Source organism: Marmota monax, unplaced genomic scaffold (assembly GCF_021218885.2).
Source record: "Marmota monax isolate L192 unplaced genomic scaffold, Marmota_monax_Labrador192_F-V1.1 WCK01_AAM20220418_F8-fsc01820, whole genome shotgun sequence".
Taxonomy (NCBI): Eukaryota; Metazoa; Chordata; class Mammalia; order Rodentia; family Sciuridae; genus Marmota; species Marmota monax.
In genome coordinates, this window is record NW_026693194.1 from 13,501 (window position 1) to 40,120 (window position 26,620).

At 34.3% G+C, this 26,620-nt stretch overlaps 1 protein-coding gene and 1 pseudogene across 1 annotated transcript; one reads left to right on the forward strand and one right to left on the reverse strand.

Annotated features, from left to right (window-relative positions):
- Nucleotides 1-25,393, forward strand: LOC124100503 (protein farnesyltransferase/geranylgeranyltransferase type-1 subunit alpha). Its single transcript, XM_046456035.2, has 8 exons — nucleotides 1-220; nucleotides 4,996-5,110; nucleotides 9,172-9,276; nucleotides 14,236-14,362; nucleotides 17,711-17,859; nucleotides 22,111-22,173; nucleotides 24,325-24,496; nucleotides 24,761-25,393. Exons 1-8 carry the CDS (start codon nucleotides 76-78, stop codon nucleotides 24,881-24,883), a joined length of 999 nt encoding a protein of 332 aa, XP_046311991.1. The 5' UTR covers nucleotides 1-75; the 3' UTR covers nucleotides 24,884-25,393.
- On the reverse strand, nucleotides 23,681-24,075 carry LOC124100504 (mitochondrial import receptor subunit TOM20 homolog; annotated as a pseudogene).
- Nucleotides 25,394-26,620: the final 1,227 nt, after the last annotated feature.

Consider the following 26,620-nt stretch of genomic DNA (forward strand, 5'->3'; position numbering starts at 1 on the left):
TATAAGCTTTTTTAAATGTAAGATCTCTGTAAGTTACTAGTGTTAATGTAAGTGTGATTATTGCCATTTTTGAAAATGCCAGTTCTTCTAATGTGTTTGAATGTAATCACTGAAAAAAAAATGTATATTTTCAGGGACAGAGCAGAATGGGCTGATATAGATCCAGTACCACAGAATGATGGTCCAAATCCAGTGGTCCAGATCATCTATAGTGAAAAATGTAAGTTTATTTTTATTAGGAAAAGGTCTATAAGTCAAACATTGTTTCAGTGTTAAATTCACAACTATGTAGCAAGATGATTGATAGGTTTTTGTCTAATAAGGATCTGAATTACTTATGATGAGTTGATTTTTTTTGTGTGACTTATTTTTGCAATTTAAAGTTTTATTTTGTCCAAAGAATGGAGATATCCTAAGTGATGAATGTTACATTATAATACATAATAGCTATTATGTGATTGTACTTTTCATTTGCTATTTAATCTGTGTGTTAGATAACAAATGAGTTACTGTTTTATTTAGAAAAAACTTTGGTTGCTGAAACATCAGCATTTTTAAATATATTTTGACAATGAATGTTAGGTTCAGTTGGAATATGTTTACTGATATTAAAATGAATGGATTATTTTCTTTGACAAAGTGTCATTCTTTCCATGATGAATGTTAAAATGCTTTGTAAATTGAAGGTCATACAAATGTTAATTGTTAGTTGTTCTAGGAAAGGGTAAATGAATAAAATGGAATGCTGGTTTTGTAATTTTGCGTGTGTGTATGGTTTTTTTTTTTTTCACTTAAAGTTTTGTTATCCAAGATCTTTCCTCTTTTACAAAAAGCATATATTTATTTATTTGCTGACTAGGAAATAATGGCAAGAAAAATTTTAAAAGAAAGAATAGTAGTGTGGGGTTTGTCCTATCAAATATTAAAAAGTACTACTAAATAATTAATGTGGGATTAGTATACAAATAAAGAGATAAATAAGGACTAAAAGTAAGTTACCAGAATATATGAAAACTTAGTATAGGATACATTTCATACCTTTATAAAAAAGATAGATTGATCAAATTAGTTTGATACAGTTGGCTATGTGTGTAGATAAAAGTTGAATTATATCCCTATCTCATAGCCTTTTTTTTTGGTAGTGGGGATTTAACCCAAGGGTTCTTTCCCACTGAGTAACATCCCAGCCCTTTGTACTTTTTATTTTGAGACAGGATCTCACTAAGTTGTTTAGGGCCTTGCTCAATTGCTGAGCCTGTCCTTGAATTTTCGATCTTCCTGCCTCAGCATCCTGAGTTGCTGGGATTACAGGTATGTGCCACCATACCTGGCTCCTATCTCCTATCTTAATGAATATGAAAATAACAGATGAACTAAAGTTCTAAAAGTTCTATTATTAGGCTAGAAGTAAAATAATTCATTAAGGATAAGATCAAAATGTATAATTACATAAAAATGCAAAATTTCCATATTTTGAGATATATGAACAGTTTACTAGAAGAAATAGAAATATCTATGAAGAATTTCAGCATTACTAATGATCAGAGAAATATAAATAACTTTTTCAGATTGATAACTACCTATAACAAAAATGTTGGGGAAACTGATAAAATCATACATTTGTATTGGAAGTAAATTATTAATCTATTGTGGAGTAGACAATACTTCAAATTCTTATATATGCCATAGTTAGCAATCACAAGGGACAAATATAGATAGGTTTGACCTATCAAAAATTACTGGGTTCGGCTGGGTTTGTGGCTCCATTGTAGAGCACTTGCCTAGTATGTATGAGGCCCTGTGTTTGATTCTCAGCACCACATATAAATAAATGAATAAAATAAAGCTCCATCAACGTCTTAAAAAAATTACTAGATAAACATATCAAAATTTAAAGTTACATGACAAAAGAATCCATGAACAAGTTAAAAAACAAGCAGCAGTGTGGGAGAAGATTATATGGTAGAAAACAAGATTGATATTTAGTATTAAAATGAATTCCTACAAAAGGATAAGGAGACTAAAAAGGTAATCCCAAAAATGGACAAAGGGTATAAACTGGTTGTTTATGGAAAAGGAAATTCCACTAGTCATTAAACAGGAAAAATCCATCATTATTAGGAATAAAATATATGGAAATTGAGAATGTCATTTTTTACCCATGAGTGAAATGGCAAAAATTAAAACTATTAAGATTCATACATTTCATACAGCTAGCCATTTTAAGAATCATTGTGGTATAGCTATTGAAATGGGAAATTTTTAGATCTTATAACCTGGCAGTACTGCTTCTAATTATATATTCTGGATTCACTTTGGCACATGGCACAGCAAGATATGTGGTAGGCTTAGAGTGTAGATTTTAGCCAGGCCACCTGGTTCAAATTCTGATTTCACCATATTGTTAGTTCTGTAACATTGAACAAGTTATTTGAACTCCCTGGACCACTCATTGTAAACTCCCTGGGCCACTCTTTGTAAACTCCCTGGACCACTGTAGAGGCCAGTGGTAGAAACTATAGATTGAGTGAATTATTCACATAAATAATAGAGCAGTGTCTGATTCACAGTAAACACCATATATATTTGCTGTTAAAATTTGCAACATTTTTTTAAAAAGCAAGGTATTAGAAACCACCTGTATATCTTTTAGATAAAAATAAAACTTTTGTCATATAATCAAATACTACATAATATTAAAAAGTTTTAGATCTACTATGGACAGATATCAGAAACAGTTGCATGGAAAAAAGTTGTTTCGGAAACTTTGAGTAGGACAATATATTGTTTATTTTTGGTACCAGGGATTGAGTCCAGGGACACTCAATCACTGAGCCACATCCCCAGCCTTTTTATTTTTTGAGACAGGAACTCACTAAGTTTTTAGGGCCTCACTAAGTTGCTTAGGGCCTCACTAAGTTGCTGAGGCTGGCTTTGAATTTGTGGTCCTCCTGTGTCAGCTTCTTGAGTTGCTGGGATTATAGGCATGTACCACTGTGTCCAGCAAAGTTTATAATTTTTAAATTATTTAAATATTTTTGTTTGTTTACTTATTTTTTCAGTACTAGGGATTGAAATGCTTCACCACTAAGCTACATCCCTGGTTCTTTTTATTTTTTTATTTAAGACAGTCTTGCTAAATTGCTGAGGCTGGCCTCCACTTGCCTCAGTTTCCTGAGTGGTTGGGATTATAGGTGTGCATCACCTTGTCCAGCAAAAGAATATTTAATATAAAATGAAAGCTACAGAAAAAGCTTAATGAGTATAAGATTCTATTTACTTAGAGGTTAGTCAGCAATTTCTGACTGATTTGGCTTCAGTTTTATTTTGCTATTTACATTGAATTGGCTTTTGCTTTACTTACATAGAAACCTAAGGTGCTAGAGCTGTGTTACCTAATGGTCACCCAGTTAATTATTTTATCAGTGTGCATATGTGTAGTATATTTTATGCATATACAAATATATAATATATTTGTGATATATGAAAATATTTTTATCAAGTTAACATGTTATAATAATCATTTTATTTAAAATTTCTTTTTTTTCTGAATTATTAGGGATTGGACCCATGGCTGCACGCATGCTATGCAAGCATCTATACCACTGAGCTACATCTCTAATCCTTTTTTTTCTTGTTGTGAGATGGGGTCTTATTAAGTTGTTGAGCCTTGCTTTGAATTTGTGATCCCCCGCCTCAGTTTTCCCAGTAGCTGGGATTATAGGCGTGTGTCAGTGTGCCTGGATTAAACTTAGTTTTTTAAAGTTAGTGTTTAAAAGTCATCTGTGCTCCTAAGTACTCAGGAGGCCGAGACAGAAATATTGCAAGTGAGCAGCCACCATAGGCAACTTGGCAAGGCCCTGTTTTAAAATTAAAATAAATAAATAAATAAGAAGGTTTGGGAATATGCCTTAGTACTTGATCCTGGGTTCTATCCCTGGTGCCCCTTCTCCCCCAAAAGATACTGTTTAGAAGCAGGTAATCTTTGTGTATCTTATACTTTATAAAGAGCTATAATTGTGCATATTCTTATCTGATACTTTCAGTGTGATGGTTATAGTCTGACACCAAATGGTTTTCCACACCAGGCAGTTCTCTAATTCTCAGTAGACACTAACTAGGTGTCCTACAATTTCCTTCAGTTCTAACATTAATTCCTAGAGTTAGCACACACACCACAGGTCAAGGACATAGTTCTATAAGACTCTACTGTAAATGCCACTCACAGGTCGTGAGTTCCCAGATTATCCGCATTTTCTGTCCTACTTTGCACATATAAGAGTATTTATAAGAAAAAACTTCCTAGAACTCAATTTCTTGAATCATTGAGTATGTAAGTTTTGATTTTTAATAGATATTACCAAATAATTTCCCATAGACGTTTATACTAGTTTATACAATCTATAATAATACATGCATGAAAAAAGCAAGGGCCAAAGTGTTGAGTGTGCTATGATCTCGTTGTAAAAACTGAAGGATGGAATGAAGTATACAATTGTATATGCTTAGCATATATTTGGCAGGATATATTACAATCCGTTAACAATGGTTTCTGGAGAGGAGGACTGAGAATTTAGTAGAATGGAAATTTAATGTGAACCTTTTATACTCTTGAGTTTTCTGCCATTTTACTATATATTTTTTCAGTTAAGAATCTGATCAAAATAAAATAAGAAAAACAGCTATGTGAATGTATTTGAATACTACTTTTAATTTTATGTAAAATCTTAAGGAGATTTGCAGTTTGGCATTAACCCGTTTAAGTGCATATAAATAATAAGCATGGTTAGACCTGTGTAGCTTGTGTGTTGTGACTGTGACACTGAGTATTGTTGGGGTGGCAGTCACAGTCATTTGATTCTATTTCACTTACTGATATAAATGTTACATATGCAAATAAAATGTCTTTCTACGTAAGTACAACAGCTTTTATGTTATAGTGTTAATTTTAAATAAGAAAGGTAGTCCTAATGCAGTTGTGTTTTCTATCTCCAGTTAGAGATGTTTATGATTATTTCCGAGCTGTTCTACAGCGTGATGAAAGAAGTGAACGAGCTTTTAAGCTTACCCAGGATGCTATTGAGTTAAATGCCGCCAATTATACGGTGTGGTAAGTAATACACAACTTTGAGATATTTTCTGCTTACACTTCTCAGGTTTTAGTTCAAATGACTTTTCTTTATTTAACTGAATTTTAGTTTCTATCAAAATAATAATTCACATATGGGTGTAAAAGTCAGAAGTTGAAGGGAGAAAAATCTCTTCCCTATTTCTTCCCACGACCAGGGTCCCATTCCCCAGAAGCAGCACCTATGCTCTTGTTTTGCTTTTCTTTTGTTTGGAGACAAGATCTTGCTATGTTGCCCAGATTGGCCCTGAACTTGTGATTCCCCTGTCTCAGTCTCTTGAGCAACTGAGATTATAGGCTCATGCCACTGTGCCCACTTGTTATTTCTCTACTTAATTTCTGTATGTTAGATAATATGCTTTGCTGTTATTTTTATTTTTTACATTTTAAAACATTTTAGATGATATCTATTCGTTCCTTGAAGATGGAGTGTTCATGTACTACTTTCTTCCCTTCATCACAAATTAGTTATCAGTTCCTAGTTCATGCTGAACCACATTTCATAGTATATTCACATATCCCTTAATAAATAGCCTTTTTTGTTTGGTCTGATTTTCTTTGTACCAATAAGTAATTCATCTCCCAGACATTCTGATTTATGTAAATGTTTTATTATTATTGAATATAACAGGTAATCCTTGCATTCCATTTTTCCCCCCTTCATTTGTTTGGGTGCTACAAATGGAGTCTTTAGCTCTTTTATCTGTGTAGTCTTCTATTTTCCAAATCCCACATCTTTCTCTTCCTTGACTTACTTTCTCATTTTAAAAACAAAGTTTTGAGTTTTTTGTTTTTTTTTCTTTTTTTTTTTTGCGGTGCTGGGAATTGAATCCAGGGCCTTAGCACTTCCTGGGTAAGCACTCTATCACTGAGCCAAATTGCTAGCTTTACTTTCTCATATTGTAGAAGGCATACTTGACTAGAAGAAAACTTATGGATGGATGTGTGGACAACAGTGTTGGAGATTATACATTAGAAATCTTAAAATCTTCCTTCAGCTTTATTAGTAGAATTCTACATTCAAAATCATTTTCCCTAAGAAGAATTTTACAACTGCTTTCCCATTTCTTTTGCCTCTGTGGTTCAGGTGGAGAAGATTCCCATTTCTTTATTTGAACCTTTTTCTCATTTTTAAGTTCTAGGAATTTTTGTATGTTCTTTAAATAATTTCTTCTCTGTTTTCTGTCTTTGGAATGACTTTTAGTTGCATGTTGTACCTCCTAGATTGTATTTTCTTTATTTTTATTCCTTTTTTTTTTTAAATTTACTTTTATGATATTCCCTCAGTTTTATCTTCTAACTCTTCTATTAATTTTTAAATATTTTTGCACTCATTTTTAATTTCTCAGAGCTCTTTTTTCCTTAATATTTAAGAAAAGACATCATCTTGCTTTTTGATTCCATGAATGAAATATCTTTCCATCTGTTGTTTTAGTCTCTTTCATATAAAGGTTTTTCTATAAATGATTGGTAATTCTTGGTTCTCCTTTTATACTCATAATGGAGAAAGGAAAAAGCCTGATTGGAAGCCCTATGTGTGGCATGATTTATCAGTTATAAAGTTACCGAGATGGGGATGTGGCTGTTTTGAAACTTTTGCATATCAGTATTTTTTTTTTTTTTTGGTACCAAGGATTGAACTCGGGCACTCAACCACTGAATCACATCCTCAGCCCTTTTTGTATTTTATTTAGAGACATGTCTTGCTGAGTTGCTGAGGCTAGCTTTGAACTCAAGATTTTCCTGGCCTCAGCCTCCCAAGCTCCTGGGATTACAGGCATGTGTCACCGTGCCGGGCTCAATATTTTTTTAAGTCTTTTTCTTAGTGTGTTTCTCCAAAGAGGATCCATCTAATTTATTGTCTAAGAAAAACATTTGCCTGCCACAATTCTGGGGGATCAGGCAGGGAAATATGTTAGGAAAGTTTCACTGTTCAGTGTATCAACTTTGTTTTCCTTTTTCTTTTTTTTGGGGGGGGGGGCAAATCAGCCTGTTAGACAATTTCAACATTTTTTTAAATCTATCCTTTTTTTTTTTTAAATTTTTTTTGAAGTTGTAGATGGACAGAATGCCTTTATTTTATTTGTTTATTTTTATGTGGTGCTGAGGATCGAACCCAGTGCCTCTTACATGCTAGGCAAGCGCTCTACCGCTGAGCTACAGCCCCAGCCCTTATCTATTCTTTATTTTATCTTGTTTTAATTTTTTTCAGTTTTTTATATTAACATTTTAAATGTGTTTATTTTCATTCTTTACCTCACCCTTCTTTGAATGTACCTAGTATCACTTTCTGCTTTAGGTTTTTCTAGAAAATTAAAATTGTTTCCTGCTCAGGTCAGGAGATGTCACCTTTCTGATCAAGGTGAAGGGAAGGATTGTGGCTGCTAAGAATGTTTCTCTAGACCTTGCTCTATTTTTCAGCCCCACTCTTGACTCCCAGTTTTGGAAAAAAACAAGTACCTTCAATTTTTGAAACTTTATTAAGGTTTCCACTACTGTTGACAGGTTTATATGATTCCTCCTGCCCCCACCTGCTCCCCAGTACTTGGCATAAATCCAGAGTTTCCTGTGTGCTTAGCACTGAACAACATCCCCAGCCATTTTTATTTTATTTTGTGATTTTCTTTAAGTTGCCTGGATTAGACTTGAACTTGTGACCCTCCTGCCTAAGCCTCTGAAGTAGCCAGAATTATAGGCATCTACCACTGTGTCTGGCTACATTGCTTTTCTAAGTCAGTTACAAACTTGTCTGTTTGCTTACATTTTTTATAATTTTCTTTACCTCTTATACTTGCTGTGGTAACCCTTTGCACCATTTCTCCTTGTGGATTTATATCTTCTGTATTGCTTTAATATCATTTTAGTGGGGTTTTATTTAGGGAATAAGAGTAAACCTATTTAGTCTACCATGTTTAACTGAAGTCCTCAGTAGGATATTCCATTATTTTATGGCTCTAATATGTACTTTCTTAAATTTTAAGAAATTACTGACTATATGGCACAAAGGAACTTAGAATGCATCTTAAATTTTCCTAAGAAATTTATTTGCTGTTTTTTTAAACGCACTATACCTGAGTTCATTACCCATATTAACCAAGTGTTTGCATTTATATGCTCTGTTAAGACAATTTTCTTGGGCTGGGGATGTGGCTCAAGCAATAGCATGCTTGCCTGGCATGCACGGGGCGCTGGGTTTGATCCTCAGCACCACATAAAAATTTTAAAAATAAATAAATAAATAAAGATGTTGTATTCACTGAAAATTAAAAAATAAATATTAAAAAATTCTCTCTCTCTCTCTCTCTCTCTCTCTTAAAAAAAAGGACAACTTTCTTTAATAATAGTAAGAGAAAAATGCTGTAATCTCATATTTTGCATTTCATTTTAAAAGATAACTTTTAAAGTAGGTTCTGAACTATTTGTCTCTTAATATATATTGAGTTGCAAATTGTTGAAAATTAGTTTACTAAGATTAGACCAGTACTGTCCATAGAGAATTTCAAAAAAATGACTTGACTCCACTTTCTCTTTAATTTCAGAAATTATATTTGCTTCACTTTTAAGTTTTTTTAATAATCTGAAATTAATTACAAACATTTTGATGGTGGTTCTAGAAATAAAATATTTGATAATGTTTATAATAGAATTAATTATTATATGACTAATATAACCTACATGAGCTAACTTTTCTATATAAGGAAAGAAATGTCTTTGCTTTTTGTATTATATAACACATGTAATCAGAGTATTACCTGAAAATAGAATTTAGTTGCCTTTTCATTCCTTAAGGTTCCAAAATCTACTTTTTTTCTATCATATTTGTTGCCTTTTACTCTTTTTTACTTTAAATGCTTGATTCATCTAGTTACCAGATAGTTGTATGAATATGGACAATTTGTGCACTTAAATTAAAAATTATTTGTTATATAAAATAACTGACAAAAATTTGTCTTAACCGTATTGTTCTTTTAGCTTTATTTCATACTGTTGATAGGCAACTTAATTGGAGTAATGAGACTTTCTGTGCTTGATGTTTGCTGTAGGCATTTTCGGAGAGTTCTCTTAAAGTCACTTCAAAAGGATCTACATGAGGAAATGAACTACATCACTGCAATAATTGAGGAACAGCCCAAAAACTATCAAGTTTGGTAAGATAGAAATGTTATTCTGCATAGGTTCTGCCAGTAGATGATGATATAGTAAAGGATTTTTTTCTTGTATTTATTTATTTTTTGCCCTCCTGGGGATCAAACCCCAGGCCCTTGTACATACTAGGCAATTGTTCTACCACTGAATATCATCCTAAGCTTCTTTATAATTTAGAACTTTACATTGGGGCTAATGTTACCTGCCCCACAGGATTGTTAGGAGGATTGTTTGGATTTTGATCTAGAATGTTCCCAAAAGGCTGATGTGTCGAATACTTGGTCTTCAAAATTCAGAGGTGGGGCTTTTGGAAGTGATTAGATCATTAGGGCTCTATTGCCACTGATGGATTCATAGGTGAGTGAGTGGACTATTGGAAGGGGATGAAAACTGTGGGAGATGGGGCCTACTTGGGGGAATAGGTCCTAGGGGATGTGCCCTTGGAGACTACATCTTGTCCCCATCCTGCCCCAGCTCCTTGCTGGTTTTGCTCTACTGTGCCCTTTTGCCATGATATTCTGCCTCACTAGAGGCCCACAATCAACACCCAGGTGGCCATTTACTGAAACCATAAGCCAAAATAAATCTTCCCTTCGAGTTGATTTTCTCAGGTATTTTTTCACAGTGAAAAGAAGCTAACACAAGGATTAAATGAGAACTATGTTGAGTGATCAAAATGGTGTCTGCTCCACAGTTAACATTCAAATGTTAGCTGTTATTATTATTTGAAATTTCAGAATCACTGTGCAGTTGCTGCTAATGAGAAAAAATGTGAGTAAAAATATCTGAAAAATGTTTTCTAGAATTCTGGATATAGCTCAGTGGTGGAAAGCTTGCTGAGCATGCGCAAGGCCCTGGATTCCATCCTCAGTACTGAAAAAAAAGCTTTCTGTTTGGTGTATTATAAAATGACTTTCTAATATTTAATCCTTCATTCGTTTATTTCACAGGCTTTGTATTAGTGCTGAGTATACAAAGGCTTTGTACTAGTGCTGAGTATACAAATATGACCAAGACACAGTCTAATAGGGAAAGCAAATAATAACATCAGTTACTTTATAAATCGATGCAAAAAATATAATGGTAGAATTTTTCAGCATATGCAAAGATAAGAGTATGGAGATTGTTAGGATGGGAGTAGTGAACACAATAGGGGAAAAGGGAGGAGTCATGGAGCAGGGGCACAAAGAATAAATAAGAAAGATAATTTGAATGGTGCCCAGTCTCTAGTGTGAAGCCTATGAATGGTAGCTATTGCTGCTGCTGTTATGATTGTGGTGTGGCAGTAAAGAAATTATGCTGAAGTAGAAGAGGCAGCATGGCATACTACCAAGAGCTCTTTCCACTTTCTTGTGGATGGACCTTTATTTTGTTTACTTATATATAGTGCTGAGAATCACACCCAGTGCCTCACACATGCTAGTCAAACACTCTATCACTGAGACACAACTCCAGCCTGAGCTCTTTCCACTTTCTGTGCCACGAACTGCCTGCTTAGTATACCTGTCTTCTCAACTCCAAAATGAAGTTGCCACCATTTTATCTTCTCTCAGCATAATGTCCTACACACACACACCACACTATCCTTATGTTAAGATTTAAGGAAGACTTCTGAAGAAAAACCTCTGAGGCAAGGAAAATATTCTTTGTAGAAGTATGGAAAAGCAGCTTATTCATGGAACTTTGTATAATTCCATGTGTTTTGTGGCCCAGCTGAGGAATATTCTGCCCAAATATTCACACGAATCAGTATTTAACATGTATATAGCTGATTAATTTTCAAAGAATTAGAACATAATAGACCCAACAGCGAATAACTCAGTATTATTTGACACATGGTAGGGTAGCTATTGTACAGATTTCTATTTGTAAACAAATTGACCTCTGAAGCTTTTTTTTTTTAACTAGATTTTTGCATTCCTTAGAAGTTGCATTATAAAATAATTGTTTTATTGAGAAAAAAGAGTTTAGCTAGCTAAAGAATTAATGTACCCTGCGGTCTTGTTTTATTTTAAGGTGTTGTTTTTTTTTTCAATTGTTTCATTTTACTTTTTTTTTTATTGGTTGTTCAAAACATTACAAAGCTCTTGACATATCATATTTCATACATTAGATTCAAGTGGGTTATGAACTCCCATTTTTACCCCAAATACAGATTGCAGAATCACATCGGTTACACATCCACATTTTTACATAATGCCCTATTAGTAACTGTTGTATTCTGCTACCTTTCCTATCCTCTACTATCCCCCCTCCCCTCCCCTCCCATCTTCTCTCTCTACCCCATCTACTGTAATTCATTTCTCTCCTTGTTTATTTTCCCATTCCCCTCACAACCTCTTATATGTAATTTTGTATAACAATGAGGGTCTCCCTCCATTTCCATGCAATTTCCCTTTTCTCTCCCTTTCCCTCCCACCTCATGTCTCTGTTTAATGTTAATCTTTTCTTCCTGCTCTTCCTCCCTGCTCTGTTCTTAGTTGCTCTCATTATATCAAAGAAGACATTTGGTATTTGTTTTTTAGGGATTGGCTAGCTTAAGGTGTTTTTATATAAAAAAAAGTGTTGCTATAAAATTCAGATATCAGGCATTCTCAATATAATTTAGTTTTTCGCTAAAAAGAAAAAAAAAAACAAACTTTTCTTTTCTTGGGTACTGCAAACACTGCCATTAACACCTTAACAACCATTTTTTCTGAAAAGCAGAACACTGACCCACCTAAAGCAACTAATTGCTATTGAAAACTCAATAATGTTTTAATTTTTGTTGTTGTTGTTGTTTTGTTTTTGTACTGGGGATTGAACCCAGGAGCGCTGAGCCATATCCCCAGCTCTTTTTATTTTTTCGTGAGACAGGGTCTTGCTAAGTTGCTTAGGGCCTTGATAAATTGCTGAGGCTGGCCTTGAATTTGTATTCCTCCTGCCTCCCAAGTAACGATAATTACAGGCGTGTGCCACTGCACAGAGCTTAGTTTTGATACATTTTAAATTGCCCACTCTACTTGTTTCCATTATAACTAGTATAGTGAAGTAATAAGTTGATAACTTTTTATTAAATTACCACTGTGAGATATTATGCTATAAACTAATTCCCTGTGTTTAATAGTCATTAAATCTTGACTATCAGAGAGAACATCGTGATATTTTGTTCTGAGCAGTCACTTTGATATACTGAAGGATCTAATTCTTAACTTTTTCTTAAATGATAGAATTCACCAGGAACCTGAAAAGTAAAATGCTTTCTAGTGTTCACTGACTTGAAAGATTTCTAAAATAAGTTCAGTAATCTTTCTCTTTAAGAGGATTTTCTCCTTGATTATCTTGCTTCTTAATATTCTGTAAGATAAATTTTAAAATTTTCAGTGTATTTAGAGTAGGTCACCAATTAAGCACTAATGTCTTCCCTTTTTTTCTGTAACTCCTGTTCACATTCATATAATGAATACAGTAGATTTTTTTAAAAATCAATTTTGAGATATAGTTCACATATCATATGTTCATTCATTTAAAGAGTATGTAATTCAGGGGCTGGGACTGTAGCTCATGGCAGAGTGTTTGCTTAACACGTGTGAGGCACTAGACTTCAGCACCACATAACAAATAAATAATAAAGATGTTGTGTGTCCATCTTTAACTGAAAAAATATTAGAAAAAAAAAAAGAGTATGTAATTCAGCTGGGTGTGGTGGCACACACCTGTAATCCCCGCAGCTTGGGAAGCTGAGGCAGGGGGATCACGAGTTCAAAGCCAGCCTCAGCAAAATTGAGGCGTTAAGCAACTCAGTGAGACCCTGTCTCTAAATAAAATACAAAATAGTGCTGGGGATATGGTTCAGTGGTTGAATGCCCCTGAGTTCAATCCCTGGTACCCGCCCCCCCCCCCAAAAAAAAAGGAGTATGTAATATGTTTGCACATGTGGCAGCCATTGCCACAGTGAATTTTTTTTTTTTTTTTTGTAGGAGGAATTGAACCCAGGGCCTCACAGGTTAGACTCTACCACTGAGCTATACTTCTAGTCCTCAGAGTAAATTTTAGAAATTTTCACTTATAGATTTCTGTAACTGTTTTAGCTTAAGGAAATTGTAAAAATGGAACCTAATGTAAAACTCTTAGTCTTATCCTAGTATAGAAACTCCTGTTTTGACAGACTTGCAACATGTAGCTATTTATTCCCCAGGGTAGAATTGAATTTCATTGTACTAACTGGTGGAGTGAAAAGTTGCTTAAATGGTGGCATTTTGAATTTAGGGAAAACTGATAAACTATTTAAAATTATATTTCATAAAATAGTATCACATTTCTTCTAGTCTCTCCTGTAATGTCTTTTTTTGTTTCTTTGTTTATTTTTAGTTGTAGTTGGGTACAATACCTTTATTTATTTTTACGTGGTGCTGAGGATGGAACCCAGGGCCTTACTCATGCTAGGCGAGTGCTCTACTGCTGAGCCACAACCCCAGCCCTCTTGTAATGTCTTTATTTATTTTTGATACCGGGGATTGAACTCAGGAGCATCCCAAGCCCTATTTTGTATTTTGTTTAGAGACAGGGTTGCTTAGCAGTTTGCTTTTGCTGAGGCTGGCTTTGAACTCGAGATTCTCCAGCCTCAGACTTTGGAGCCCATTACAGGCATGTACCACTGCACCTGGCTTATTTCTAAATTCTAAAAACAGAATTTTGTGATTGTCAAAAGATAACTGTACTTCCAGGTTTACTTCCATCTTTAAGCCCTACGTATCTAATTTTACACACAAATTACTGTTTTATGTTTCTCAACCCTTGCTTAGTGTTCTGAAAATTTTCTCATTTCTTTTATGTTAGATTTTCTCTCTAGTAGTGTCTTTAATTAGATATGAATATTTGTTTCTTGAGTGTGTTTCCACATCACCTAGTATAACCCATGTAGATGATTTGTTAGCTTGGGTAAATTAACACAAAATTTCTCTCCCTTCTCTGGGTTTCAGGCACCATAGGCGAGTATTAGTAGAATGGCTAAAAGATCCATCTCAGGAGCTTGAATTTATTGCTGATATTCTTAACCAGGATGCAAAGAATTATCATGCCTGGCAGCATCGACAGTGGGTCATTCAGGTATTACCTTTCTTTTTATAGTATTTTTCAGAATTTTATTTTTTAACTTAAATAATTAAAATTAGTATTAGAGGCTAATTAAATTTCCAAGCCAAAGCACACATGTAGATCATTACACACAACATAATAAAGAACTGTTAAGATACTTAATTAAAATGTGACATTCTTCATGGTGGTTAATCTTTATAATCTCTGAGTTGGTTAGTGAATAGGTTCATATTAAAGAAGAATAATAGTAAACTGATAAACATTAAACACATTTCAGATTGAATTCTCATCACCTCTTATATTTGTTAGCAAATTGAGCATCAAACTTAGTAAAATGTTAATATATCAAGAGCATGTATTAAGGTTTTTGCATATATAAATTTCAGAATATGGTCTTATCATAACTGTTACTTATTATATATTGTATGTCTACCCCTCTGTTAAGTTTATGCTAAATTCTAAATAAAATAGTTACAACTTTCACACTAGACATTGTATTTATTTTAGCAAACAATTTTATTGTTTCCTATAATTTTTTTCCAGGGATTGCTATTTCATGTTCTATTCATTATAACCAGAGCATTTTACTAAATATTTTTTACTGAGAATTTTTAACTTCAAATTTAATTAATTATATATTTTATAAAATTTTTATTGAAATTTTTAATCATATAAAAGTGCATGTTATACACATACCCTATCTACTACCATAACAACCTGAGAAGTAGAATATTATCAATATCTTTGAAAAGCCACATTAGCCAGTGTGTTTCTTACTGAAATTATGAAAGATTTCCATGAGAAAGACTCCAAAATATCCTTCAATTGTTGCTTGTGCAATTTTTTTTTAAGCTGTATATGAACACACAGTATCTATTTATTTTTATGTGGTGCTGAGGATTGAACCCAGGGCCTCACACATGTGAGGGAACCGCTTTACCACTGAGCTATAGCCGCAGCCCCCGTACATTTTTTTTATGATTTTTTTAGTTGTAGTTGGACACAATACCTTCATTTTATTTATTTTTATGTGGGGCTAAGGATCAAACCCAGCGCCTCGCACATGCTAGGCAAGCGCTCTACTGTTGAGCTACAACCCCAGCCCCTGTTGCTTATACATTTTTATAAATAAAGTACTTATAATTTTCTGTCTTGCTTTTACATTTGGTATATTATGGTTTCATATGTTTTCACAATACTTTTTAAAGATACGATTAATTTTACCAATAATGAAATTCTGAAAACTGAAGAGAATCTATAAGATAATGTTCTTTTGGGGGGTGGGGAGCGTACCAGAGATTGAATTCAGAGGCATTCAACCACTAAGCCAGATCCCCAGCCCTATTTTGTATTTGATTTAGAGACAGTTGCTTAGCACCTCGCCATTGCTGAGGCTGGCTTTGAACTTGAGATCCTCCTGCTTTAGCCTCCCAAACTGCTGGGATTACAGGCGTATGCCACTGTGCTTAGCTACAAGATAATATTCTTGAAATAACTGAAGTTGTAGAAAAAACAAATCAGTGGTTAGGAGTGATTAGGCAAAAGTGAGATACAACTATAAAGAGATGGTATAGGACACTTTCTATGTGGTGAGGGAATGATTCTGTATCTTGATTGTAGTGTTGCTTGTGCTACACATGGGGTAAAATTGCAAAGAACTGTATTCTACCTCTACTAACACCCTGGCCTTCACTGTATATACACAGATGAGAACACATAAAATCTGAATAAAGTCTGTGTTTTTGTGAAAAATAATACACCATATCATTTTATTGTTTTGGGGTTAAATTTTAGTTGGTAAGATAATGCCTTTGGAGAATCTAAATGAAGGGTACACAGGACTCTTTCTTAATTATTTTTATTATCACTTGGTAAAACAGGGACCATCATACTGAAATTCATCCTTTTTCTGTTATCAATAAGAAATATAACTCCACTTTTTCATAATGTCCCCACTCTGTAACATTTGTAAGTTTTAACAGTTTTCCCTATAATTTGTTTCTATTAAAGCAGCATTATGCCAGGAATGGTGACTCATGCCTGTCATCCCAGCAGCTCGGGAGGCTGAGGCAAGAGGTTGCAAGATCAAAGCCAGCCTAAGCAACTTGATGAGACCCTTTTTCTTCCTTTCTTTCTTTTTTAATATTTATTTTTTAGTTGGACGCAATATCTTTATTTTATTTATTTATTTTTATGTGGTGCTGAGGATCAAACCCAGGGCCTCTCAGATGTTAGGCAATCGCTGTACTGCTGAGTCACAACCCCAGCCCGTTGAAACCCTTTTTCAAAATAAAAAAGATCTGGGGATGTGATTCAGTGGTTAAGCACCCCTGAGGGTCTATCCAACAAGAAAGAAAATACTTAGAAAATACTTAAAACAAAAAACCCAGTTTTTTAATGTAAAAATTTGTTTGTAAATCCAATCTTAGATATTTCTTTCTCTTTCTCTCTCTCTCTCTCTCTTTTTTTTTTTTTTTTTGGTACCAGAGATTGACCCAGGGGCCCTTAACCTCTGAACCATATCCTCAGCCCTTTTTTATTTTTTATTTGAGACAGGGTCTCGGTAAGTTGCTTAGGTCCTCGATAAGTAAGTTGCTAGGGCTGGCTTTGAACTTGTGATTCTTCTGCTTCAGCCTCCTGAGCTGTTGGGATTATAGGTGTGTGCCACCATGCCCAGCTAAATTGTATATATTTCTCTACATGTATTTTAAAGGTAATTTATCACATGTACATTTTTAATGCTGTTCTTTTACTTATTGTAATATCAAATCAAATTCATATACTATGTATAATGCTATGTATAATTAATTACGCATTCTCTTACTAGTGAGTTTGTTTTTATTTTCCCCTCTAATTTTTCTTTGGTGACTTTTATCTTGGCTTTTTGTATATTTTTTTCCCAGGATCTATCTCCAATTTAGTTCTTTTTTTAAATATATTTATTAGTTGTTGATGGACCTTTATTTTGTTTATTTATATGTGGTGCTGAGAATCGAACCCAGTGCCTCACACTTGCTAGGCAAGTCTCTACCACTGAGCCACAACCCCAGCCCCAGTTTTTTTATTCCCCTCTGTTTCCTTGACCTGTGACTGTTCCCTCTCTCTACATATGTGGTAAATACTTTTTCTTCAGTTCTACCTTTTTAGCTTTACTCATGTTTTATTTTTACTTAATTTTTTGGTGGTGTGAGGGTCTTGTATGTTGTTCAGGCTTGCCTTGAACTTGTGATATTCCTACCTCAGCCTCTCCCATAGCTGGAATTACAGGTGTGCATCACCATACCCTGCGTGATGTTTTGTTTTAAATATTTACAAATAATGGGACATTTCTAATTGTGTTTTTAAACAACTTTCTTTTAGGAATTTAAACTTTGGGATAATGAGCTGCAGTATGTAGACCAACTTCTAAAAGAAGATGTGAGAAATAACTCTGTCTGGAACCAAAGATACTTTGTCATTTCTAATACCACTGGCTACAGTGATCGTGCTGTATTGGAAAGAGAAGTCCAGTAAGTAATGTCCTTTACTTGCTCATTCATTAAAAATCTGCATGCCTACTATGTTTCAGGCATTGGGAATAAATCAAAGACCAAGACTGCCCCAGATCCTATAATCATGGAACTAAAATTGGACAGAATAGAAAGATGAAACATATAGTGATAAATTTACAAATAATGTAGTATGCTTCTATGTTTAGTGTCTGAAGTTTTTTGAAATATTGTTGCTATTAAAGATGGGAAATAAATCAGATTTTATAGTGTCCAGGAAACTTTATTTTATAACTATCTCATTAAATCTGTTGCATTTTTGATAATAGTTTCCAGATGCCATGTTACTGTATTATAGGGTTCTGGACCAGTTCACTCTTGGTTATCTTTTATACTGTGGGATATTTCGTAGCACTCCTGGCTTTCAACAAAAATTTCTCTAGACATTGCCCAGTGTCCTTTTTGGAGCAAAAATTCATCCTCATTTGAGAGCTTCTATACAAAAAGCTATTATAAGAACTAGAAATTTCTGAATTGTCCTAAATTTGTGTATTATGTGTATAAATAGCAATAGCCATTTTTTTCTGGTCTAATTTGCCATTTTGTCTCACTGTATTTGACAATCTGAATGTGGATTTTTTTTTTTTAAAATTTGTTTTAGTTATACATGGACACAATATCTTTATTTTGTTTGTTTATTTTTATGTGATGCTGAGTATCAAACCCAGTGCCTCACATGTGCGAGGCAAGTGCTCTGCTACTGAGCACAATCCCAGCCCCTGAATGTGGATATTGTTTTTAAAGCTTGATGAGCTCATAGTAAAATTTTAATTACAAAAGTTCTTTTAATTATTGTTGGGAAGAGCAGATTTATAGCACATCTGCCTGTAATCTCCCTTGACCCATTTTTTTTCTCAGTTTAAGGCAGCTAACTCCGCTCTTATCTTTTCTATATAAGGGTTCCAGTGGCATATATTTTTTTTCTTTTTAGTGTTGAAGATTAAACCTAAGGCATCATATATTCTTTACCACTGTACTATATCACTAGTCCCTAGCCCATATATATATATATATATATATATATATATATATATATATATATATGTATGTATTTTTTTTTTAAGGCTTTAGTCCAGTATCCTCCATTCACTCTCTGCTCCCGGCTTTCAGACCTACCTCTCTTCCATCTGAAGCTGCACTGTCCAGTATGTAACTACTAGCAACATATAGCTATTTAAATTTAAATTAACTACAATACCACAAAATTTAAAATATACTTCCTCGCCTGGCACGGTAGTGCACACCTGAATTCCCAGTGGCTCAGGAGGTTGAGGCAGGAGGATTGTGAGTTCAAAGCTAGTCTCAGCAACTTAGTGAGGCCCTAATAAACTCAATGAGACCCTGTCTCTAAATAAGATACAAAAAAGGGCTGGGGATGTGCCTCAGTGTTTAAGTGCCCCTGAGTTCAATCCTTGGCACATACACACACACACACAAAAAGAAACACACAACAAAAAAATAGTTCCTCAGTTGCAGTAGTCACATTATTTCAGGTACCCAAATGTAGCTAGTGACTACTGTACTTGACAACATAGATAAAGAACATTTCCAGCATCAAAGCAAGTTCTTCTGGAATTTACTGAAAAGATTTTATTCAGCCAACCTAAAATAGTGGAGTTTAAGTAGAGATAATTTATACTTTGTCATTTAGCACTCTCTATTCCCCTTTGTATTCTCCAGTCCTTTTTTCATATTTTAATTTAGAGACAGAATCTTGCTGAGTTGCTTAGAGCCTCACTAAATTGCTGAGGCTGACTTTGAATTTGTAATTCTCCTGCCTTAGCCTCCCAAGCTGGGATTATAGGCATGTGCCACTGCACCTGGCTGTTCCATGTATTTCTCTTTGCATTGGATTTCTTGCCAAAAAATAGAATGCTTCAGGTTATTTTATCTTGAATTGATCCAATTGAGAATGGATTTCAAATATTGTATATTCCTAATTTGCTATGTCTTACTTCATTACTTCATTAAATTTTTTTTTATTTTTATTTTTTTAATTGGACACAATATCTTTATTCATTTATTTTTATGTGGTGCTGAGGATCGAACCCAGGGCCTTGCATGTGCTGTGCGAGCGCTCTACCACTGAGCCACAATCCCAACCCCAACTTCATTAAAAATTGAATGTGACTGGCTCATTTCTGTAATCCCAGTGATTACAGAGAGGCTGAGGCAGAAGGATTGTAAGTTCAAGGACAACCTTAGCAATTTAGTGAGGTCCTAAGCAACTTAGTGAGACCATGACTCAAAATTAAAAAGGACTGGGGATATAGCTCATTGGTAAAGTGCCCCTGGGTTCAGTGCCCTAGGGTTCAGTCCCCAGTACAAAAAAGAAAAATTGAATATGAAGTTTGGAAAATGCAAGTCTTTTAGCCTTTAGAGGCAGATCACTAGTCATCTGTTATTAGATAGAAACAGAAATAATCAGTCAAGAATGTAAGAGCTTTCTATATTTAAAGTTTGTTTTTCCCTCAGGATGTGTAGAACAAATATTTTAAATATTGATAGTAGCCATACTTCTAGAATTTATAGTTTATTAAGTATATTTTTAACTTTATAGATAGGTGTACCTGATTGTGTTCCTCACTTTTTTCCCTTTCATTAATTTTTTTTCCTATGCAGTATAGTTATCAGGGGAAAAATATACTGAATTATATAAAATTATAAAAAATTAAAAATCAAAATCTCTTATTCTTTCTCCTCCTTCCTGCCACTCTCTAGAATGAGCTATAATTATATACATTTATACATGGATTTATAAATAACATTTGCAACCTAGACAGTGACATATAGGCATTGATTTTTTTCACTAAATGTATCGTGGCCATTGTTTCCATGTGAATAATGGTCTACGAGTACCATAGGTTAGGTATCTTTTATGCAGAATACTTGGGACCAGAAACATTTCAGATTTTTGGAATGTTTACATATATATATATATGATCAGATATGTGGGAGATAGAACTCCAGTCTAAACACAGAATTAATTTATGTTTCATATGTGTCTTATACACATAGCCTGAATATAATATTATACATATTTTTACTGCACCTGTATTTTGACTATGTGGTATCATGTCAAAGCACAAAAAATTTCAGATTTTGGAGCATTTTGGATTTTGGGTTTTCAGATTAAGGACGCTCACCTGATAATTATAGGATTTATCTAACATTTACTGTATGCCATAAATTCCTATTTAGTTCTCATAACAAGTCTCAGAGATTCTCATGAATAACTTGAGTTTTCAAGTAATTCTGTAAGTAGGACTTACAGGTAGGTAGTCTCACCTCAAAGTTCATGTTTTCACCATTAAAACAGATGACACATTAGTGTACGTTGCCAAAATGAAATTAAGAATCTTCTACTAGGACCAGCTAAGACCTACACAGACATAATTTTCCAAATAACTGAAAAGGTTAGGTCATGTCAGGGTGGTTAGAAAAATCTTTTCATAATGTTAAATGAGTTTGTTACTCCTGTGAAAAAATTGCTATTGTAATAGCCCCAAAGCAAGAACAAGATCACTAAGCTTTAGTCAGTTCTTTGCTCATGTGAAGCATAGTTTTGTAGATTCCTTAGAATTTGTGGCAGTTGCATCTGAATTATATTTAATAATCAGGGTAAAGAGAAGAGAAAGGAGTAGGGAGTATCCATTTTGACTGTGAAATCACCTTATAGTTTAATAGTAATTTTATTTTGAAAGGTAAGGAATATGTACTTGTTGTTTAATTTTTATTCTTTGTATTATTTCCACCCTACTTTTAATTATAGCTCCTAAGATTATGTTAATTACCCTTTTTCAGTGACTGAGGACTTAACAGGCATAAATAGATGTTTGACTTTTTTTCCTGGATTGTTTTACCATTAAAAAGAAAGTCTCCACCTTTCCTTCAAACAGAAAAAAAAAATCTTTCATATTAATTTTCTTTCTTGATGTGAATTAAAGCTTTATGTCAGTGAAGTGTTATTCCTCAGAATTAGACAAGAAATATGGGAGGGAGGAACTATCTTGAGTGGACAATTGCAGTTTTGGAGGTTCTCTAATTTAGATATGAGCTAGAGCGGTGGCAAGGCCAGCTGAAAGAGATGTATCTGGAGTCTGACACAGCAAAAACACTTTCCTAGGTTTTGCCACATTTGTTCAAATTGTATCTGATTGTTGCACTGCTCTTTTAAAATTACACACTCATTTGTGGGTTCTTTCCTTACAGATACACTCTGGAAATGATCAAACTTGTACCACATAATGAAAGTGCATGGAACTATTTGAAAGGGTAAGAAGTTATTTTTTGCTGGAGATACACCACACACACACACACACACACACACACACACACATAAATAAAAGCTGCTAATATATATATCATGGAATATATACCTAATTAGATTTTCTTATTTTTTTGGTACTGGGGATTGAACCCAGGGGCTCTTAACCACTGAGCCATATCCCCAACCCTTAAAAAATTTTTTTATTTTGAGATTGGGTCTTGCTAAGTTGCTTAGAGCTTTATTAAGTTGCTGAGACTGGCTTTGAACTCGTGATCCTCCTGCCTCAACCTCCTGAGCTGCTGGAATTATAGTCATGCACCACCACATCCAGCTCTTCTAATTAGATTTTATTTAAAAGGAAACTAAAGAATTTTTCTTTATTTGAATCTAAGAGCAGAAGCATAATGGTAATTATGGCAATTCCCAAGAACTGTGCCCTCTACATTTCTTCTCTTCACCTCCCAAGCACATACCAATGTTTTTTTTTTTTTTTTTTTTTTTTTGATACTGGCGATTGAACCCAGGATGCTTAACCACTGAGCCACATCCTCAGTCCTTTTTATTTTGAGACAGGATCTCCCTAAGTTGCTTAGGTTCTTGCTGACTTGTTGAGGCTGGCCTGGAACTTGTGATTCTCCTGCCTCAGCCTCCCAGGTGTCTGGGATTACAGATGTATACCACCATGCCTGGAAAGTAATGCATATTAAATTATATTTATGAACCCTTTAGGGTTTTTGTGAAAAATTAGAATACAGACACTTAGGTTCTGCCCAGCTCAGGAGTACAATAAAGCACAGAGGACTGTTTACAGATTACACAGATGGGTGGCCAGCATTTCTGCTTTAGTTGCTAAAGGTTTCCAATTATAAATCTTAGCAGAAACATTTCACTTGTCTGGCACTGACATAGCCAGGCTTACTGTTGAATTTAAGGCCTTTAAGGAAACTGGTCCCAAAGAGCAGAGTTTGAAATCCAGACACATTTAGGGATATGTTGGGAGTTGGGACCTATAGTCCCTGAGGAGTTAAAGAGATGAGGAACCATCTCAAGAAGAAACAGGGACATTTCTCCTTCATCTCTCTTCACTTAAAAGATGATTAATTTTCTGCTTTAATTTAATATGGTGCATATTCACATTTTACATGATTACCTTTAAACTTTTTTTTGATCTCTTGAAGATTTTAATGCTGTTTTCGCAAATAATAGTTTATAAAATTTTCTGATTTATAGTAAAATGTACTAACTTAAAACATGTGCTATCTCCCACACTTTTTTGCCTATCATTTTAAACTGAGAACTGGGTGTTTTTAGCCCAAGAAACATTATGTCTTGCATACACTTTAACTACATATCTTAGGAATAAATGAAATCTGTGATATTTTGGTAACTCTTAGTGTATATAAAATGAAAAGCTCTGTCAAAATGCACTTTTCACTGGGAAAAAATAAATAAAACAAATAAATGGATCTACACAAAACAAACATTAACATTGGTAGTCTTAATTGTGGGACAATCTATAACAAGCACATTTGCCTTTATTTACCCAGAGCTGCTCATCTTTCAAGTTATGAATTTTAAAAATCTTAACAGATTTTATTATGTTGACATTTGTTTCTCATTCCACATCATCTTCAGCCAAGCTCTGAGCACTTCAAATTCTCTTAATTGTTGGGAACTTAGTCAGAAGCATCTGGAACACTGCTGGTTTTGCTGTAACACTTAGCAACTGCTGTGGCTGTCTACACACAGCAGTTGCATTTGTCAGATGGTCCACACCTTTCTCATATTCATGTTCCCACAGCCTGTTAAGTTGGGGTTGCTCATCCTCTAGTGGTTGAAGTAGATGCAGTAGCTGATGAAGGGCTCCCCCACATGCTGGCAGTGGTGGTGCTGTTCCAGCCCACCATCTTCTCTTGGTGCAGCCATGTCTCTGTGGGCACTGGGAACAAGGCTTGCCACCTGCCGCTCTGAACTTTATTTTTTTTTAAACTAATTTTACTCAGTTCCTAATTATCCACGGTAAAACTCACATAATTTAAAATTTTCATTTTGTTTCAGCGTCATTTATTCAAAATAAGTCTTCTTTCTTGCTGTGTTTCTCTTTGATCTTTCTGTTGTTTTTGTTCTTCTCAGAATCAAGTATTATTTTCTTTCAGGATTTTGCAGGATCGTGGTCTTTCCAAATATCCTAACCTGTTAAATCAATTACTTGATTTACAACCAAGTCACAGTTCCCCCTACCTAATTGCCTTTCTTGTGGATATCTATGAAGATATGCTAGAAAACCAATGTGACAACAAAGAGGACATTCTTAATAAAGCATTAGAGGTAAGCTGGTGTGACTCAGTATTTTTCTCTTAGGCATCTCAGAATTGGCTGTACCCATTACCAGTAATATTCATGCCCCTTTTCAACATAGGTCTTCAGAATTCAATGTAGGATTATTTCTGGTTTAGGGCAACATCTTTGTCAATGGTGAACATAGTATATAGTATGTAACTCTACAGTGTGTCCATTTGACCATGAACAGAGTTAAATTGTGTTGTTTCAAAGGCTTACTTACTTTAATAAATTTTTATTTTTTATTTTTAGTTATGTAAAATCCTAGCTAAAGAAAAGGACACTATAAGAAAAGAATATTGGAGATATATTGGAAGATCCCTTCAGAGCAAACACAGCAGAGAAAGTGACCTCCCAACAAATGTACAGCAATAACACCATCCAGAAGAACTTGATGGAATGCTTTTATTTTTTTAAGGGATTCTAATGAGGAATTTGAAACCAGAGCGATCATTCCCTTACCTGTGGCCTAAATATGCATTGCACAGGTATTGCTTTTTAACAAGAACTAAGTGTGATGTTCTTTGGGTGCTGCTGCTATTCAGATTAGCTCTAAGAAATTTGATTCTTTTTAAAGTAAAGTAATTGGAGGGGAGGGGGGAGAAAAAAATGTCCTATAAAGGAACTACCACTTTTGTAGTCTTACCAACATTTACTCTAATCCCTTAGCATCAACTCTTCCCTAAAGGATTTGTATCAGTAAAGACTGCAGATAACTTGTATGTAATGGATTTGAGGTAACTTAAATTTTGGTTCAGTAAGCAGGGGAATACAGCTGTTATATTAGAGCTGCTATGCTACACTCACAGTATCTTGCTTTCACTGTAACCAACTAATGCCAAAAGAATGGTTTTATAATAAAATTACAGATGTATTTAAAAACAATACCATGGTAGTTTGGCTTTTTAATAGCATATAACTATATACCAGGGATATTGCTTCAGTTTAGAAAATCAATTGAAAAACAAATAAAACTGTAGAAAACAGATAAATGATTATGCTAAAGGAAACATTAACTGTTAAAATGTGAATTGTTCAGTTCTTGACTGCAAGCAACACAGTCCACTCAAGGTAGTTTTAAACCAGTAATTATTTCATCTTCTAGAAGTACACCCCCAAACCATACTAGGGACCTGGACCATCTAATTGCTGCTGCCTGGGCCAGACTCAGGAAACTGTGTAATGAGGAAGCCACAGCCTAGGTTACTAGCTCCAAGCTAGTGGCACACATGCTACCTTCCATAAAAACACATCTTCTTTCCTTCCCATGTGATGAAGTTCCAAATGAAAGACTCAGGTTATTGCATCTGATTGGGACGAACTGTTATATTCTGATTGGGTGTTTTAGTGATGTATAAACCTTAACTGCAAAGGAATCTGAGAAATATAGTTTATATAGTTTTCTGGCCTCTATAATTTAGGAAGACACGTTAGACGGGAGTGGGAGTGGAACATATAAAGGATTCTTGTTCAATGTTCAGAGCACCAAACTATAACTAAAGAAATTATATATAGTTGAATAATCAATCACCTTTTCTCAAGATAAATTTAAGAAAGAAGAATATATAAATAGAGAAACATATTTGAGGAGAGTTGTTTTTTTTTAAATATTTATTTATTTATGTATCTTTAGCTTTAGGTGGATACATTAGTTTGTTTTTATGTGGTGCCAAGGATCGAACCCAGTGCCTCATGCATGCTAGGTGAGCACTCTACCACTGAGCCACCACCCCAGCCCCGAGGAGAGTTGTTTTTAACATGTTTTTGTCAGTTTTTTTTAGGATTCCAAAAATCTCTTATTTTTATATTTGAAATTGGCATAAAGTGTCTTCCCTAAGTATTTTATTTCAACAGTGTTGTAAAAAAACAAGTGTTAGAGAAATTCATATAAGATTGAGTCTCAGAAACTACCATCAATGTCCCCAAATTGACAAGATTCAGGGCTGCGACTCAACAAAGCTCATTAGAGACTGTTTAATGAAAAGAATAATGGCAGTTTATTAATTTACATTGAGAAATAAAATTCTGAAGCAGACCAAAAGGTTGCATCAGGGTAGCCACTTCGCATAAAAATAGGAAAAGAAGAAATTAAATTAGCACTATTTGCAGATG